The 19,322-nt window shown below is 36.0% G+C and overlaps 1 protein-coding gene across 3 annotated transcripts in view; it reads left to right on the top strand.

Annotated features, from left to right (window-relative positions):
- Positions 1-18,198, top strand: part of ATP2B1 (ATPase plasma membrane Ca2+ transporting 1) — a 133,943-nt gene extending 115,745 nt beyond the window's left edge. For 2 of the 3 annotated variants that reach the window (XM_088836849.1, XM_055396164.2), the window contains exons 16-22: positions 1,687-1,878; positions 2,116-2,329; positions 2,759-2,970; positions 4,380-4,487; positions 6,410-6,592; positions 6,985-7,071; positions 14,931-18,198. In XM_088836849.1, coding sequence (XP_088692975.1) covers positions 1,687-1,878; positions 2,116-2,329; positions 2,759-2,970; positions 4,380-4,487; positions 6,410-6,592; positions 6,985-7,071; positions 14,931-15,242 — 1,308 coding nt within the window. In that variant the 3' untranslated portion in view covers positions 15,243-18,198. The remainder of the gene's footprint in view (positions 1-1,686; positions 1,879-2,115; positions 2,330-2,758; positions 2,971-4,379; positions 4,488-6,409; positions 6,593-6,984; positions 7,072-14,930) is intronic. The other variant, XM_088836850.1, reaches the window with a different exon arrangement.
- The last annotated feature ends 1,124 nt before the right edge of the window (positions 18,199-19,322 follow it).

The following is a 19,322-nucleotide window of genomic DNA, read 5'->3' as shown; positions in this document are numbered from 1 at the left end:
ATCACCAACTCCCGGAGTGCACTCAAACTCATGTCCATTGAGTCGGTGAGGCTATCCAGCCATCTCATTCTCTGTCGTCCCCGTCTCCTCCTATCCCCAATCCCTCCCAGCATCAGAGTCTTTTCCAGTGAGTCAACTCTTCGCCTGAGGTGGCCAAAGTATTGGAGTTTCAGCTTTAGCATCAGTTCCTCCAATGAACACCCAGGATTGATCTCCTCCAGAATGGACTGGTTGGATCTCCTTGCAGTCCAAGGGACTCTCAAGAGTCTTCTCCAGCACCACAGTTCAAAAGCATCAATTCTTCGGTGATCAGCTTTCTTCACAGTCCAACTCTCACATCCATACATGACTGCGGGAAAAACCATAGCCTTGACTAGACGGACCTTGGTTGGCAAAGTTCACTTTCTTAGGGTACCGTGAATTTTCAGTATCTTTAGGTCTCGTCTCCTATGATGATCAGATTTTCAGAAAAGAGTTTTCAAATCTGCTGCCTACAGGGCAGTCTTGATTTCTGGGAAACAAGTAGAAGAAGAAGAGTACTTTACTCAGCAGCACTTGGTACCCTTCAGTCTAAAGTTCTCTGTTGGACCCTCTTTAGTCAATTAGCAGGCCGTCTCCTGCCAAGTCAGAGGGAGTAGCAAACTGCCCAGTTGTGTGGACCTGGGGAGGGCCTCTGAGGCCCAACTGCCTTTTCTTTTAATTTTGTTATTAAAATGTAACACATACAGAAAAGTTTCTCTGTCATAAGTACGCACTGAATGGATTACACCAAGTAAACAGACCTGTTCTATGCAAGGCAAGAAATACATGTTCTGTATTCCCATATTCCTCACCCACAGTCTCTTCTAATTACTGCTGTGTCTTTCCACGGAGATTACCCGTATTCTGAAGATTCCGTTTGTCTGTTTTATGCTTTGTACATTAGGATTATATTTTACATATTATGTTTGAGTCCATCTTCCTTTTTGCATCATTATTGTGAGAGTCATCTGCGTGGGTGCATATAGCTGTAGTTCACTCATTTTTATTAATCCACAACTTACTCGTCCATCCCGTTCCCCTGTTAAGAGACACTGTTATTTTAGTTTGGACCTTCTAAGTACTTCTTCAGTGTCTTCAGTAGATGTAAGAATTTCTCCTGTTTTTATTCCTGCCTTCACCTCTTCATCTAGTGCTGCAATTCTTGAGCCTTACTTAGAAGAGTCCTGGGGTGCAAAAAGGCTGCTACTCGGCTCTCCCTGCTGTTAGTTTAGGGTTCAGCTTTCTGGATCTGCAAGTTTCTTAACTGGTTAGTTATCTGCTTTCCAACCTCTTATGATGTATCTCTTTTCCCACTTTTAGCCTTTGTGAGTTTTTATTTTTTAATTTTAAAAATATCTTTTATGTGACTTTTGGAAGGAACTTGGGGTAGTGCTTGTGTCCATTTCTGTCTCTTTTTTTTTTAACCCAAGTTGGACTTTATTGTAAATGTCTCATTTATTATTTTCAGTTTCTACTGAGATGAATGTCTTTCTGGGAGACAGTATCTTAGACTTAACTATATTACCCCCTTTTACAGTAAATGTAAGTCAATAATTATTAAGTATAATAGTAAATTTTTGTTTGTAAAACACATATTATCCTTTCAAATATTTAAAAGTTGTAATTTAAACATTTAGTCTAATTCACAGAAATTTTCTTTAATAGGGTATCGCTGGAACTGATGTAGCTAAAGAAGCATCTGATATTATTCTCACGGATGACAATTTTACAAGCATTGTTAAAGCAGTTATGTGGGGACGAAATGTCTATGACAGCATCTCAAAATTCCTTCAGTTCCAGCTTACTGTTAATGTAGTAGCAGTGATTGTTGCTTTCACGGGCGCCTGTATTACTCAAGTAGGTTGACAATTTGTTTATTAAAACTTGCTTATTTTAGAGCACAAACGTATATAACCTGCCTTTTTAAAATATTTAAGTATTTAAATAAGTTCAAGCTTAGCATTTTAGGTTAATTAATATGGAAATGTAATTTTTAACTCCTATACTTTAAGTTTTTAAATAGAAATGGCTTCCTGGGAATTACTGAACCCCTGGAAAGTTGTGAGTGTCTGTTAAGAAACCTGTCTTTTCTAGGACTCGCCACTTAAGGCTGTGCAGATGCTATGGGTAAACCTCATCATGGATACGCTTGCTTCCCTGGCTCTGGCAACCGAACCCCCTACTGAATCTCTCCTGCTTCGGAAACCTTATGGTAGAAATAAGCCTCTCATCTCACGCACAATGATGAAGAATATTTTGGGTCATGCATTCTATCAGCTTGTGGTAGTCTTTACACTCTTGTTTGCTGGTAAGAATTCAATGCCCGATAAAGCTTCAGTTGTTTTGGCTCTGAGCTTATATGGCAGATTTTTCAAGAATGTATTTTTTTTTTTCTGGCTCCCCATTTATCTTTAATTTCTTCTGTCAGTGGATGTTTAGTACATTTTGAGAGGCAGTGTGATAGTAACGGGAAGTAAAAAAGAGTCCTGATTTCTTATCCCTGGCCCTACAACTAACTTAGCTGTGATCTTGAACACGTCACCCTAGTTCAGGGGGGCTTCCGTCTCCTTTCATATAAGATAAGAGTGGTACTGGAAGATCCCAGGTCCCTCACAACTCTTTCTGTACTGCTGTTTGAGAGCAAAGAAAGGTCTAGCTAGGTTTTATTGCATGCTTCCTTAAAATGTTCAGTTATTTTGTATGATGATTACAAAGCAATAATTTTTCATTCTTTCAGGAGAAAAGTTTTTTGATATTGATAGCGGAAGAAATGCTCCTTTGCATGCTCCTCCATCGGAACATTATACTATCGTTTTTAATACCTTTGTACTGATGCAACTTTTCAACGAAATAAACGCACGGAAAATTCACGGTGAAAGAAATGTGTTTGAAGGAATCTTTAATAATGCCATCTTCTGCACAATTGTTTTAGGCACTTTTGTGGTACAGGTGGGTAATTGTAAAAGAGCGTTTCAGATATGTTTACAGTGTGGTGATCTTAGGTGAGCAGGTGGCTTATTCCAGAAATTACTTGACCTCTATGTGTGGGCCTTCTATGTATTGCCTTGTTGACATCAAAGAAGAATTTTAAATATCGCAACTCAAGTGAAAATCGGCCCCATCCTGAAGTTCTGCATGTGAATGAGGCTGTTGGACTAGGACTCCTTCAGCCGCACGACTGGTTCTGTGGCTGTGACTCTGCGCACAGCAGTGTTTGCTCACGCTGTTTCTGAGTATCTGTTCTGCATTGCTTTTATGCATACTGTTAGAATGTTGAGCTTATTTAAGGCCAGTCTTACAGATAACCACTTCTTAGTCTACCTAGAGTGATCCCTTAATTGCTTCTAGCAATTAACAGCAGTTGTATTTCTACAGTTGAGTTCATTATTAAGTAATAAAAGGTTTTGAAATAAGTATTTTTAAATCCACATGATTCTAAATGACTGCATCCTGAGTTGGTTATATGCCAGTTTCATGTTTTGTAATATTTCAAAACAAGGCAGAAGAGGAGTGGAGGATGGGGTATGAACAGTGAGGTTGAGAAGGAATAGAAAGGACCGAATTCTGCCATTTTTATAAAGACCATAATAAGGACAAACTAAGCATCACTTTACATATGGTAAATTTTATGTAGTTATGTATTACGCCTATGTTTTATATCACCTTGGATTCTGTGGTACTCTTCTATGCAAACGACTGTTAATAGCAGAATCTGGAATCAAAGCAGGTAGGTGAGTGGTGCGTGATCACATCAGGAGGTCAGTAAACACAGTAAGATTTAAAAAGCGAGCTTTTCAAGGATAGAATCAGACAGTGATGGTGCTAGTTTCAAAATGAAGGTCTGTGAATTTTGAAGCATTTATTCATTCTACGCCTTGGGCACTGTGGATTCTGAAATTTCCAAAACTCTCAGTTACTTCTGTGCAAACTGTTTCTGTCTGAGCTTTCAATTTTTCTGTCAGCTTGAGAGGAACTGTTGCTTGCTTAGCTGTTGTATAGTTTCTGGAAGTATTTTATTTAAAAGAAATCATTATTCTTGATACACTGAGATTTTAGTTCCTGCTTACTATCAAAGTTAGGTTTATTTTATCTGTTTTTAATATGTAGGGATTGCAAAAACATAACTTCTTGTCTCTCTGCCAAGCAAGACTGAGAAAACTTAGTTGCTAGCATAGACTGATATGCCCAGTACAGCTGATGTAAGTAAGGTGTCATTCTTCAGTGCCTTCGTGCCCCTCAAAGCATGGTCTGGATCAGCTATTTAGTTTGTTCAAGTCCACAGTGAGATATAAGGAGCATGGGTCAGAGTGTAAGTCAACAGCTTCACTAAATAAATTTATTCTTGATTATTCCTCCAGATAATAATTGTGCAGTTTGGTGGAAAACCTTTCAGTTGTTCAGAACTTTCAATAGAACAGTGGCTATGGTCAATTTTCCTAGGAATGGGAACGTTACTCTGGGGCCAGGTAAAAAAATCTCATCACTTTTTGTTCAAACCTCAAGTGTTTTTGTTTTTTTTTTAATTTCTAGTGTGTATATTCTTTAATCAATTCTATAACTTGATTCTAAGTAGTTTTCATTCTGGGTCAAGAAAGAACATTCAGAGATCCTTTTTAATGTAATATTTGCTCTAGTATGTCATTTGGTATTAATTATGATTATGCCTATGCAATAAAACACTAATTTCTTACATAGTCTTTTAACTTGTTTTTTAGAACAAGTGTTACAACTGTTATTAAAATGATACATTTATAACTGGTCAGAATGCTAATATCTGTATCTTTTGCCCTATGACCTACTTTGCATTTTCAGAATTAATATTTTAATAAAAATATTATATGCTTTAGCCTTTTTATCATTCTGTTATATAATTTCATAAAAATGTAGCATTAAAAAAATCTTGAGTTTCAGTTGATATGACGAATGTTTACATAAAACCCCTGGTGTCTGGAAAAATAGGCCACAAAATGACATTTTAGATGATTTGGATTGAATGACTTTAACAGTGTGCACGTAAAATACACTGCCTCAAAAATGAGATGTCCTTCGTCTTCACTATGGGTAGCTGACTTGCAGATGTATGTCATTGTTTCTTGAAAAGTGACAACAGTGTGTGTATTCATTTTAAGTCTGTTATCATCACTAGAAAACTGATAGAGAATCTACTAACATTTTCATAAATGCAAGCCTAGCATATGTTACAGTATGTAATTGCTGTGAACTAATTGATGGTCATTTTGCAAGTCAGACTAAACATTCAGATTATACTTAACCTTAACTCAATCTTTACGTGCTTTTTATCTTTTTCTTGTGTTTCTAGGGTCTGAGGTTTCTCTTCTTACTCATTGTAAAGACCTTTTTTAACTGAGATCTTCTTTTAAGTAGGATATGTACTAGGTCCACGTGTTTTTTTTAACTGTTCTAGTTACTTTATAATGTTCATGCAAAGCCAAACCCTCAACCTCCCCACATCTGGCTGTTTTCAAGAAGAGGAAATTCAATATAGCGTACATGCCTAATAGGCATCAATAGCTGTCTTTGGTTGACATTTCTATTGATTTTTAGGTGCCGTGGTAGAAAGCACTGATGTGTTAAGTCAGAAACCTAGGGTCTTAGTCACTCCATGAACAAGTCACTTTCTGTGTCTCTGAACCTGTTTCATCTCTAAAATGAGGTGGTTGAACTAGAAGTTCTCGGGGCAGTTCTGATACTCACTGCATGCCTGTTTCTCCTAACTTCCCTAAGAAATGGCTGGTAACACCTATAAGTTAATACGTGTTGGTATTGTTCTATCTTTTATGTCTTCTGGGGCATCTGTTCCTGTTTGGTATAATTCTCAATCAGTGTTAATCCAATTTTAAATAATTATACTTTATGAAAATAAATGCATTGAATAAAATCTATTTTCAGTGCAGCCTCAAAGGTTTTCTGAACTTTAGTTTGTTTTTTCTTCATTAAATTCTTAAAGCACTAATGAAATGTAATATTCTTTCGCATCCTATAAGATTGATTTTCATTTTATTTGAAATAAATATTAATATGTTTAAGTGTATATATATATATATATGTGTGTGTGTGTGTGTATGTATATCAAAGCATGGTTGTATAATTCATGGTCTCAAATATCTTAAATAAAATTTGCAAATATGATCAGGTTATTCTCGTTCAGGGAAACTTTTGCCCTTCAAACTTAAATCTTTTGTGTAGCTAACAGAAGAATGCTTTTTTTCTGAGGAAGAAGGCCTGTGATGGACAAGATTTCATGGCTTCACTGGTAAAGATAGTTGGCTCCTGAGTGCAGCTTTTCATCCCTTTTCTGTACTGAAGTTGATCAGCTTCATTGTATTTTGATACGGTTTGTTTCTAAGTTCTCTCCCCTGTGTTGTAGCTTATTTCAACAATTCCAACTAGCCGTTTAAAATTCCTCAAAGAAGCTGGTCATGGCACACAGAAGGAGGAAATACCTGAGGAGGAGTTAGCGGAGGATGTGGAAGAGATTGATCACGCTGAGCGGGAGTTGCGGCGTGGCCAGATCTTGTGGTTTAGAGGTCTGAACAGAATCCAGACACAGGTATGGGCCTGGTGGAGAGGTAGGAGAGGGGATGGGAGCGGGAGCCAAAGGCCTTTGGAGCTGGGGAGGAGGTTTGAATGTGCTCCTTCGCTTCCTTTCTAGCCTCCCCAACCCACAGAACTTACTCTTTTGAAAAATAGTACTGGTGCCTGGAATGAGTGCAAGTTTTAACTGACCGACCACGAAAGAATGTGTCCGTATGCCCATAAGCTCCTTTTCTCCTAGCTTTTTTTCCACCCCCTTCATCTCCAAATGCTCCTCTTGCCTATTTACCTGCTCTGTAAAAAGTGCCTTTTTCTTTACGTTTTATATGTTGATAGATGGAATGGTCCTTTCTCTTGTTCTCTCTCTCTCTTGCTGAGCAAGCTGTCACAATCTCTGATTCCTTGCAGATGGATGTAGTGAATGCTTTCCAGAGTGGAAGTTCCATTCAGGGGGCACTAAGGCGGCAACCCTCCATCGCCAGCCAGCATCATGATGTAACAAACATTTCTACCCCTACACATGTAGTGTTTTCCTCTTCTACTGCTTCTACTACTGTGGGGTGTGAGTGTGTGTTCCTAAGTGCATGAAATTAACATTTCCTACTTCACACACCTAACGTTTCTCATTTTCTCCTTAATGTTTAAACTCATTGTTCAGGCTTTTCATAAAGCTTTCTTTTTCGTAAAGTGGATTGAGACCTCAAAGTGTTGTCGTTGTTGTCGTTTTATTTCTTAGAGGGCTAGATAACAGGTGGAACAATTGCAGCCAAAGATCAGACATGAAATCCTTGTCTCTACGCTAACTCTGATAGTTAATATGGGGAATAGAACTGTAGCTTAGAGTTTGTGAAACTACTATAAATTTTTGAGTATATGCCTTTAAACATATTCCATTCTGCATGATTCCCAAAAGCATGTGATTTGAAACTGATCTAACAGAACCAAGAAATTGTGTTTTTAAAGCTGAGAATGAACTTAGTGCCTTGACTTGTATCTTGTTCAGTTTAGAAAGTAAGTTGGTACCCTGAAGAAAACTTCTGAGCATATACCCAGGTGTTTGCCTTCTTAGATTTCCCTGGTGGCTCAGACAGTAGAGCGTCTACCTCCAATGCGGGAGACCTGGGTTCGATCCCTGGGTTGGGAGGATCCTCTGGAGAAGGAAGTGGCAACCCACTCCAGTACTCTTGCCTGGAAAATCCCATAGACAGAGGAGCGTGGTAGGCTACAGTCCATGGGGTGGCAAGGAGTCAGACATGGCTGAGCGACTTCACTTCACTCACTTGCCTCCTTAGCCTGGTCTTTGTGGGCTTGCTGTGAATTTTTTATTTATTTTGTTTTGTTTTGAGGTGGAAACCCTGTAGAAGCTTCTAAGTTCTTTGGTATTTATGTGAGGTTTTTTTTTTTTCATTTATACAATCAATTTAAAATTGCTTCCTAGATAAGATATTCTATTAAGCTTTCCAAAGAAGTAGGGGAAATGCATTAAAAAATTTTTTTATTCAATGCTTTTTTTTTTTTTTTTTTAGTTAGCTCTCCCACCACAGCCTACCTCCCACCTCTTGCAGCAGCCATTTGTTTTTTTAATATGTGTGAACTTGGTTTTGTGGGGGTTTTTTTAGATGTCACATACACATGTAAGAGAAATCATACAGTATGTGTCTTTCTCTGATTTATTTCATTTAGGATAATAATACTCTCAGGGTTCATCTGTGTTTTCACAAATGTCAAGAATTTCTTTTTTTTATGGTTAAATACTATTCATGTGTGTGTCCACCATGCTCTGTTTATCCATTCATTCATCAGTGAACACTTAAGTTGTTTCCATTTCATTCTAGTAGGTGTGAAGTAATACCGTGTTGTGATTTTGACTTGCATTTCTGTGATGATTAGCAGTATTGAGCATCTTTTCATGTAACACTTGGCCATTTGTATATATTTTTTGGGAAAATGGCAGTTCAGATCTTTTGACCATATTTTAATTGGACTATTTGGGGGTTTTGTTGTTGATATGTATAGATTTTTTAATATATGTATTTCGAATATTTGCCCCATATCAGATACATAGATTTGCAAATATTTTCTCACATTTTATGAGAACAAAATATTGCCTTTTCATTTTGGTCATGGTTTTCATTGATGCATAGAAGCTTTTCAGTTTGCTGTAATCCCACTTGTTTATTTTTCCTTTTATGCTTTTGGTGTCAGATTCAAAAAATCGTCATCAAGAAGCTTACCATCTATGTTTTTTCTAGGAACTTTATGGTTTCATGTCTTATGTTAAAGTCATTATAATTCTGAGTTCATTTTTGTGTGTGATGTAAGATAGTGTCCCAGTTTCATTCTTTTGCATGTGGTTGTCCCACTTTCCTAACACCATCTATTGAAGAGACTGACTTTCCCCATTGTATATTCTTGATTCCTTTGTTGTAAATTATCGCCTTTGCATGGGTTTATTTCTGGGGTCTCTGTTCTTGTCCATTGATCTGTATGTCCATTTTTATACAAACTCATGCCAATGTCATACTGTTTTAATTAGTATATCTTTGTAATGCAGTTGAAATCAGGGAGTGTGATGCCTCCAGCTTTGTTTTTATTTCTCAAGATTGCTTTGGCTATTCAGGGTCTTTTGTGATTCCATACAAATTTTAGGATTGTTTGTTCTATCTCTGTGAAAAATGCCATTGGAATTTTGCTAGGGATTACATTGAATCTGTATTGCTTTGGGTAGCATGCCCATTTTGACACTATTAATCCTTCCAGCCTATGAATATGAAGTATCTTTTCATTTATTTGTGTCATCTTCAGTTTCTTTTATTAATGTCTTGTAGTTTTCAGTATACAGGTCTTTCACTTCCTTGGTTAAATTTATTCCTAGATACTTTATTATTTTTAATGCAATTGTAAATGAGATTTGTTTTCTTAATTTCCCTTTCACATATTTATTAGTGTAAAGAAATATAACAGATTGTTGCATTTTAGTAAACTCTCCAGAAGTCTTATAACCTTTATCATCCTTACTCTGAATTAGCATGTTGATTCCATGGTGGATTCTCAGTGTATTGGAAACATTAAAGATATAAAGGCACCCACCCCTCATCCGTACCCTCCAACTCAGTCCAGATACCGGATTTGGGCAGTGACTTATCTTTTCCATTTGGTCTTTAGCCAGTGAAAGACTGAAGAGGAATCTGGGGAAACGTTGTTGTTCAGTCACTCACTTGTGTCCAACTCTTTGCAACCCTATGGATTGCAGCACACCAGGCTTCCGTGTCCTTCACCATCTTCCAGAGTTGGCTAAAGCTCACGTCCATTGGGAAACTGGGGAGAGGATAAATTAAGGGAGAAAACAATGCTGTTTTTTTTTTTTTTTTAAAAAAAAGACTATTCACTCACGAGTCTACCTATTCACTGTTGGCTTAAGTAATATTCATTTGTTATTTTTGACAGTGTTGCACAGCAAGCAGAATAGGAACTATCCCCATTTTACAGGTGTGAAAGCTGACTTAGAGTTTAAATGACAAGTCCATAGCTAATAAGCAGAGGCAGCACGATGTAGAACAAAGAGCACCCAGGTGCTGAAAAGACAAACTGACCCTGTAACTTTAGACATGTTATGTCTTTAGGGTGACGTTAGGATGTTACATTTATACACATGGACAAATAGGAATCTTCCTCTTACAAGTTACCATGGTGCCACCTGCCTGAATGACGTGGAGTAGGCAGCCTTATGCCTGGGGTGGTTGATGGCACTTGCATTCCTCCCTCCTCTGGGTCTCACATGATTCCTGGCTTTCGAGGGCATGTTACCACTCATGCCTTCACCTCCTGCTCTTACTGTCCACTTTGCTGTGTTTCATAAACACTGCAAGGCCTACCACATGCTCTGGCACCTCCCCCGACTTTGTCATCTAGGGAGAGAAGCAGATGAGAGATAGGAATTTCAACATGGTGATGAAACAGTGTTACAGCAGGGTCTTCACCCCTCCCTGAGAAGTCAGGGAAAATTACCTAAGGAAATGACTCGCAAGCTGACCCCTTGATAGAATCTGTTGGTTGAGGAAAGCAGATCCCAGCTGAGGTAGTTTAAAACTAAAACAGTAATGAAATGAAGGAGTTGATGAGGCTGGAATGGAAAGGAAGCTTCTATTTATATCCACAAGGAGCCAAACTGAGACTTATTCCTGATATATTCCCTCCCCTCAAAACTGAAAAATTGCAAACTGATAGACAAGTTGAAAGGTTAATCCATACAAAATCCCTTTGCCTGGATTTACCACTTCTTAATGTTTTATAATGTCTGCTTTACCTTTATAATATTAATATATACCATTTTATCTAATATACAGTCCATATTTAGATTTCTTCAGTTGCCCCCAAAATGTCATATATTACAGCTCTTTTGATCTTGGATCCAAGAAAGGACATTCAATAGTGTATGTTATGACTCTTCTCTCCTTTAACCTGGATCCATTTTCTCTACCTTTATTTTTCATAACATTGATTTTCTTTTTTAAAAATCCAGGCAGATTGTTTTATAAAGTGTTCTACATTCTGAATTTGATTGTTTCCTCTTGATTAGCTTTAAGTTAAACTTCTTTTGACAAGTTTTATCTACTAGGTGGTATATATTCTGTTGATTTTTATTTCAGAAAAATTGTAAATAGTTGACTTTTTTCGCTAGGTGTGGTATCACATTAACTGTATTTCTCTGTGTAAGTGTGTCCCAGGCTTTACATTAAATATCAGGTCAGTCACAAGCTCTGTTTTAAGTCTTACACACCCACACCTGCTGCAGACTCTTTTCTGATGCACAGCTCTGTATGAAGCCTCTGAGCTGCTGGGCACAGGTAGCCAGGGTATGGTGTTAATTCATTTGATGGAAGGTTTAATTTTATCACTGGGTTCCTGCCCTAGTAAAGAATAATCTTAGGAATATGTATGTCAAACTTCTTTGACTCTTTTTTTTAACCTCTTTTTTAAATTGGAGTATAGTTAATTTACAATGTTGTATTAGTTTCAAGGGTATACAGCAGATTGTTATACATATATATCCATTCTTTTTCAAATTCTTTTCCATTATAGACAATTACAAGATATTGAATATAGTCCTCTGTGCTATGCAGTAGGAACTATCTGGCACTTGACAGAAAATATTTTCCAACCCCTATTCCAGATAATTAAAACATTAGCTATTACACAGGTCTCACTTTGAGAAAATTCGATGTACAAAGACACAACTTTGAAAAGCAACCTAGAATTTTCTTTCCTGTTGCAGAGTATCTTTTACTTTACCATTGAGATTCTTTATAGTGTACATAGTAAAACTGTGATGACAAATTTCAGGAAAAGTCTGTTGTAGAAGGTAAAATAGAACTGTCTTCTGTGTACCATGTTTTGGTCAGTAATATTCTTTTTAATATTCTTTTCTGCTATCAAAAGTTAGGATTATATTTAAGAAAATGGGTAGTTTAGCATAGTACATGATCTCACTTTGCTAGATTTAATGTAGTGCTTACCTTAGTAATCAGTTTCCTAAAATTACTTTATTATTATAATAATCATTTCAATGTTTTGTTTGCCATATGTGCCTCGTGCCTCGGATTTTGTCCTCTCAAAATTTATTCTTTAAAAATTTTTCTTGACATAGAAATTGTTGAATTTTCCTTAAATAGTGTTGTACATAGTAGGTCTTAATTGCTATTAAAAGACTAGCATTTAAAGACTGGATTAAATAAACAGTAGGGGTTGGATTGTCAAAAATAGGTAATCAGTTTCTGCTTAAACTGATTTCTTTGTGGTATTAAAATAATTTTCTATCTACCTACAGTATAATGCACACAATTGTGCTTTTTCATTACTCAGACTTACTATTGTACTGTGAGAATTTCACCTATAGAAAGTTATAGAGATGAGAGCAAATATAACTAGCTCAGTGGCATGCCTTAGATCGGGTGCTTTCTTATTTAATGAGCAGGAAGTAAAACAAGTCTGTTTCAGTGACCCCTAGTTAATCTAGATGTTATTTTGTATGCCTAATATGAGAACTGTTTTTTTTAAAAAATTATATTGCTTTGGAGCATTTCTAAGCTTCCCTTGTACTGTGCTGACCTTAATCTTAGGAAGTACCTTATTCTAGTAAACTTAGTTATAAAGTTAATGTCCATATATTCTCTTATTTTATTGACTTGAAAGAACCTGGAGTTGGGAGTCCAGAAACCTTAGCTCTAAGACTTCCTGGCATTAACTTGGAGTGACCTGGCAAGTCAGCTGCCTGTCTTCAGTTGCTCGGTTGTATTGTTTGTAAAGTGATTGAAATAAACTATCTCAGATATCCTTTTAAGCTTCGATGTTCTAGGATAACATAATAAATTTTGTCAGATAAGGGGAAAAAGTTGAAAAACTTCATTGCAAAGGAGTCCGATTTCAGCTGTCACAGGTGCGTGTAATTGTATGTACAAATACACTTGCTGCCCTCACCTGCTTATTACCTTTTACACTCTACCCCTCCTGGAGCTTTGCTAAACTCCCAGATCTCTAACTTATACCCATAACTTTCTTCTGAACTCTGAATATTTTCACTTTGGTTGTTTAACAAATTTAACATGTTTCAAAAATTGATTTATTTTCCCCGTGGCTCTTCAGTACTCTCCTCTACCCAGACTGGTCAGAACAAAAGAGAGACCTCAACTGCTTCTCTAACTCCATTAGCAATACCAGCAAACAAGTCCAATAAGCAGCAACTTCAGGGTCATGTTAAGCAGCTCATCACCCACCTGATAGGCTGGCTGGTCCTCCAGTTCGTATTCTCTGTGCCTACTGGCCACTGACAGCAGTGAACATGGGAGTGCAGGAATCACTCCAAAATCTTGATTTCAGTTCCTTTCGTTAAAGTCTCAGAAGCGGGGATCTGGAATAGTCAAACGCATATAAGTAGAGTAGAATGGGGATTACCAGGGGGAGGGGGAATTGCAAGATGCTGTTCAAGGGGTACAAAGTTTCAGTTATGCAAGATGAATGAGTTCCGGAAGTCTGACGTATAGCATGGTGACTGTAGGTAACAGCACTGTCCTGTCTACTTGAAATTTGCTAGGAGAGTCCAACCTCAGGTGTTCTCAACACACACAGACAGTAACTATGTGGGGTAGTGAATATGTTAATTAACTGGATTATAGTGACTATTTCATGCTGTCGATGTGTATCAAATAGTCTTGTATGCCTTAAATATGTGCAGTAAAACAGTGGGCATAAATTGTTACATTTAAAAAAAAATAAATTGAAATATCCCTGTGAAGAAATTTATTTTTTGAATTCCGTTGTTTTATGAGGTGATTTTGGTGACTTAGGATTTAGTCACCTTTTTTCCTACAATGTCAATGTCAGCTATATCTGCATAACTGACATTTATAATAAATAATAATAATCCAATTATTTGGATTTTTTTTTAAGTCTTTATGATACTGGATTAATGAGACCCCGAGTCTGTATGTGCAGTCATGTATTTGAGTTGATTACTCATTGACCTCTTTTCTTCCATATGGCAGAATTCTGAGAAGGAAGATGAATTGTTGGGCTGTGTGTTTAAGGGTGAAAATGCTTGAACACTTTGTCTTCTCTTTGGGAAATATTTCACAGAAGAATCTCAGAAAGTTTTTTGTTTTATTTTAAATCTGTTCTTTCCAGTGGAGTGTAGTACATAAAGTTTTTAAGTTTTATTATTATAGAGAAAAACACTAACACTTTATAGACAAATGGCATATACTCAAATATTTATAGCTGTTTAATGGCATTTCATAGATATTTATTTGGGTTTTGTCTTTATTTTTATTTTTTTAATTAAGGGTGTAGTGGGGTAGATGTGAGTTCATTGTGGCATTCAGCTTATATTTGCTTGGCTTTTTCATAGTCGGTCCCTGATTCCTAGCATGATGAGTAGTAACCCTCTGTGCTTGACTTCGTTTAACTTATTTGAGTTGTTTTTAAAAATTATATTTCTTTTATTTAAAAAAATCAGCTAACGCTTGTGTACGGTTAGTTTTATGTTTGTTTTCTCTTTGATTTTGTTTTCTTAGGGAAAAATATCCTATAAAATGGCTATTAAATTCTTAGCCAGTGACAATGAGATATTCTTATTTGAATTCTATACCCCTTAATTCTTAGAGTATGTGGTTTTGTTGTTCTGTAGTGTCCTACTAAAATATTCATTTTTTTTACAGTGTATTGCAAGTTCCACTGCATTACATGCAAATATGATTCACTCATCCCTAGCTGTTTGTGGATTCAGACTCATAAATGAACCATTTTTAAATTAAGGTAACAGCATACTGATATGTTTCTGTGTTTTCTGATATTTACAGATTCGAGTGGTGAATGCATTTCGTAGTTCTTTATATGAAGGGTTAGAAAAACCGGAATCAAGAAGTTCAATTCACAACTTTATGACACATCCTGAGTTTAGGATAGAAGATTCAGAGCCTCATATTCCCCTTATTGATGACACTGATGCTGAAGATGATGCTCCTACAAAACGTAACTCCAGTCCTCCACCCTCTCCCAACAAAAATAACAATGCTGTTGACAGCGGGATTTACCTTACAATAGAAATGAACAAGTCTGCTACCTCTTCATCCCCAGGAAGCCCACTACATAGTTTGGAAACATCACTCTGATTGTAAGCTGAATGTTAACACACTAGCTGCATTGTAAAGAAACAAATTGAAACTGGGTCTTTTCACATATTGTGACGGACAAGATAGTATTCTTGTCTCTGGACTTCATCAGAAGACATACTTGTACGAATGTAGATTTATTTTTTTAAAAAAAAAAAGCAAAGCTTTCTGCCAGACTGAGGGTGCTTTTTGGGGGGTGGGAGAAATGAACTGACAGATAAACAGTAACTCAGCATAAGTCGACCTGTGGATCATCAGTAGAACCTAAGAATGGTCCTGAACAGTATATTAGCAAAGTTTTAGTTGATCTCAATCCTTGATGGGAGAGAGGGAGGAGTAAAGCTGGGCAAGCAAGCAAAGAGCCCTGGATCATTGAATTGATGCTTTAATTTCTGCTGTTGGCTGTTAATAATGTGGATTATTTATGTTTATAAATGATGCAGATCTGTTTACAAGGTTTGTAGATACTTTTTTTGTTCCTGTTCATAGATGGGACGCTTCCTTATAACTGATGCAGAGATAAAATTAGTCCTTCAAATACTGCTGTATTTTCAGGAAAAAAAAGCAGGGGGGTGTTTCTATTGAAACTGTACTAAATTTTTGCCTACAATTTACCTTGTTAAATACTGTAGATAAATTGCTAATACTAATAGCCAAATAGATAACACTAATGCTTTGTTTAAAAAAAACAACAAAAACAAAACAAAACAAAAAAAACATGAGCAGTGGTGTTCTAATGAAGTTATGGCATCTGTCTTAATTAGTTTCTTAAATACATTTACTACTTAATGGTTTTGAAACAACTGTTTAATTTTTAAAATTTTTGAAAACTTGCTAATAACCTTTGTTCAGAATTTAGTAGATTGTTTAATGCAGGACATCAACGACATAATGAAAGATGCTTGAAATGCTTTTGTTATTTCAGGCAAATCAAATTAAATCAAACTATCAAACTACAAGAGAATTCTAGTCCTTTTTGTTTTTGTCTAAACACGTTAGTTCAGTGATGTCTTGGTGAACTGTGAGTGAACTGTATTGATTTTATTTTTTTCTAATAAATCCTTAGAAACCTTCATACAGCATGAGGGCTGTTGGCATTTTGAAAAAGGTTAATAAGTAGAAGCATACATGTTTTCCTTTTGTTTTTGAAACTTGTTTGTAAACATAAATAAATATGCCCTTTTATTAAATAAATACACAGCAATTTTTTTAAAAAAGAACTTTCAGCTTCTTTACTCAATTCTGCCTATGTGGTCCATCGGTCTGTTCTCTTTAACTGCAACTAAAATAAATTTCAAGATGGTAACAGCCCCATGAGGTACCCTCTTTAATTCCTTGGTGGCAATCTACTAGAACCAGATTAAGAAAATCATTGCAGTTTGATATGTTCTTCATAGAGTTTACTTAGTCTGCCTAAAATAGTCTCAGATTTAAAACAAAATGGTAACAACCGCCATTGTCTCTGATACATTTGTTTTCATTCTTAAGTGGCCAAATAACAAATTAGTTAAAATGATAATGTGAAAAGATGGGAAAGGCCCTAAACATATATATTTAGATGTATTACTTAGCCATATGCTGGAATGCCTGTCTCTAAACCAGTTGGATTTTTTAAGTCTTTATTTCTTTCGTCTGCCTTCTCCCCCTTCTGGCCTCTGTCTTTACCATTTAGGAACTGGCACTGTGGTAGGGCCCAGATTTCACCAGATACACAATCCTCAGGCTGACATAAAGTTTACGAGGACTACTACATCTGAAAATGCTGACCCAGCAAAGAAACATTTAGTTGATGGTGCTTGATATTTTTGGTGGGTGGGGGAGAATCTTTTTCTCTCCATCAATCCTTTGCAGTTATCCTCTGCAAGACTTAGAAACACATCGGCTCTGTCAGCATTTGTAATTGTACATTACTCATCAGGTATTTAAAGTGAATCATACTGTAAAAAGAGGTAGCATGATATGCTGGAAAGCATACTAGGCTAGGAATCAAGACCTGGTTTCTAGTCTGGGTTTTGCTATAAATGTGCTGCATGACCTTGGGAAAATCATCTCCCCTACATGAGGGTGGTGGACTAGACTATCTCGAAGAACCCTTTTCAACTCTAAAAATGTATCCTATCAACTGGAGAGCCTACAAGGCATAGGGAATAGAGAAAAGGGAAGTGTTTTCAGTTTTCTTTTTTATTTTGGTTATGCTTAAATATGAATGTAATTACCAAAAGATATAGAAGTGCATGTGCTTTGGAGGGTTTGTATTGAGCTTTTACAGTATTCATTTTTCAACTCAAGGCAATGGCTTTTTACACCAACTCTAATCCATAAACGGGTCTTATGACATCCATGTAGTAGCAAGACATGCTTAGTGTGTATTTCCCTCTTTGAGACACTGTAATTTCTACCAGAAATTTCCAGAGCATTATGTAAGTAGGAAAAAATGCAAGCAAGCTGTTAAAGATCTTGGATTCTATTATATATTATGTATAGCTGAAATCAGCATCTGTAATTCAATCACTTTTTCTCTTTTATCCTCTAACCAAAAAATTGTTTAATTTTGCATCCCAAATGTTTTTAATCTTTGTATATTTTTTAAAACTCTTTTTCTCCTCATCATTGCCTTTTTTGTGGTTGTAAATAGACTTACTTGCACTTTGAAGATGAGTTACTCCTTGTCATCTTATAAATATGTGATATGGTAATTTTCATAACAGATGTCAGTTTTGAACCAAGAAATGGCAATTTGTTTATAAGAAAAAAAAACCTGGCTTCATTTCTGTGAAACTGCTCTTTGAAAATTTCTTTTTACACGTGTAAGCCAACTGAGATACCGTGATGGTGTTGATTTCTTTCAATGATGCTTACCATCTATTTTAGCCACTGAGCCTTTTATTATTTGTCTATTTGTAAAGTTTATTTGTCTTAACTCATTTAATAAATATACTGTTTATCTGTTTCTGAATGGGGACTGACTGAAATTTTTGAATATTTAATCTGAACATCGTATTTTGAAATTACTTTTTTCTACTTGAAATTTTAAAAATCTAATTGATGAGAATTCTGTACTGTACTTGAAATGTTATGGTTCTGTTACAGTGAATCAGTGTCCTAATATGCATTATCTTGCCCCTAGAATGAATGTGGGTATGTTGTCCATTCTCTCGTGCCCACTGTCTTCAGTCTTTGTAGCTCAAAAGTTAATTTCTGCAGTCCAGGGGAAAGTAAAGTTTTGGTTTTAGAAAAGATTATATTTTCACATTAACTGTAAGACCTGATTTTTTTCATTAACTAATCCAAACTTGTCAATAGCAATTATCTGAAGTTTATGGTAACAAAATTAACCAATGTGCCCCTCTGCTGGTATTTTTATAATAAATTTTTAACATAAATTAGCAACTTTGAACTACTGAGAAAACTTTGAATGGTTATGAATACTATAGTTTTCCATTAGTAAATATTATTCAATTAGTGAGTATATGAGTACCATGTTTATGAGGAGAGATTTTTTCCATTTTGTCAAGTTCGATTCTGTAAGGGTACTAAGTATTAGGATTGAATTTTGAATGAAATCCCTTTGTAAAATTCACTGACTAAGGAAAGTTTCTATAAGTTTTTGTTTATTGACGTTTTTTTTCTTGCCTGTGTCTGTAGGGAGCTCCTATTATACTACAGCTGCTTTCTTTCTTTTAACCTCTGCCACTCTGGGACCCTAACGTCCAGATCCCATATTGACTTTTGCCTTTTCCAGTTAGTGTTACATTCATTTGTAGACCAAAAAATTTTATTAGCGTAATGATACTACCTAACTAAAAGCAATCTTAGAAAGATCCTTGAGGATTTTTTTCTTTTAGAATAGGCATTATTGAAATACCATAAAAATGTTCCATGCTGGAAGAGGAGTCTTGGTTATGTTCCTGTACTTCTCAGCAGTACATCAGTGCAAAAGGAAATATCCTTCTGTAATTTGTAGGGTGGTTTTCTCTCAAACTCTCAATAATTTACTTCTCTACTTTTTGTCTTAATGACTTATTTAACGTTTTCCCTATTCACTAGAAAAATGTTTCTGCTTACAGATGAATATACTAA

The sequence above is a fragment of the Moschus berezovskii genome, chromosome 6 (assembly GCF_049115385.1).
Source record: "Moschus berezovskii isolate FMDL1 chromosome 6, NW_MosBer_1.0, whole genome shotgun sequence".
Taxonomy (NCBI): Eukaryota; Metazoa; Chordata; class Mammalia; order Artiodactyla; family Moschidae; genus Moschus; species Moschus berezovskii.
This window is presented reverse-complemented; position numbering and strand designations above follow the sequence as displayed.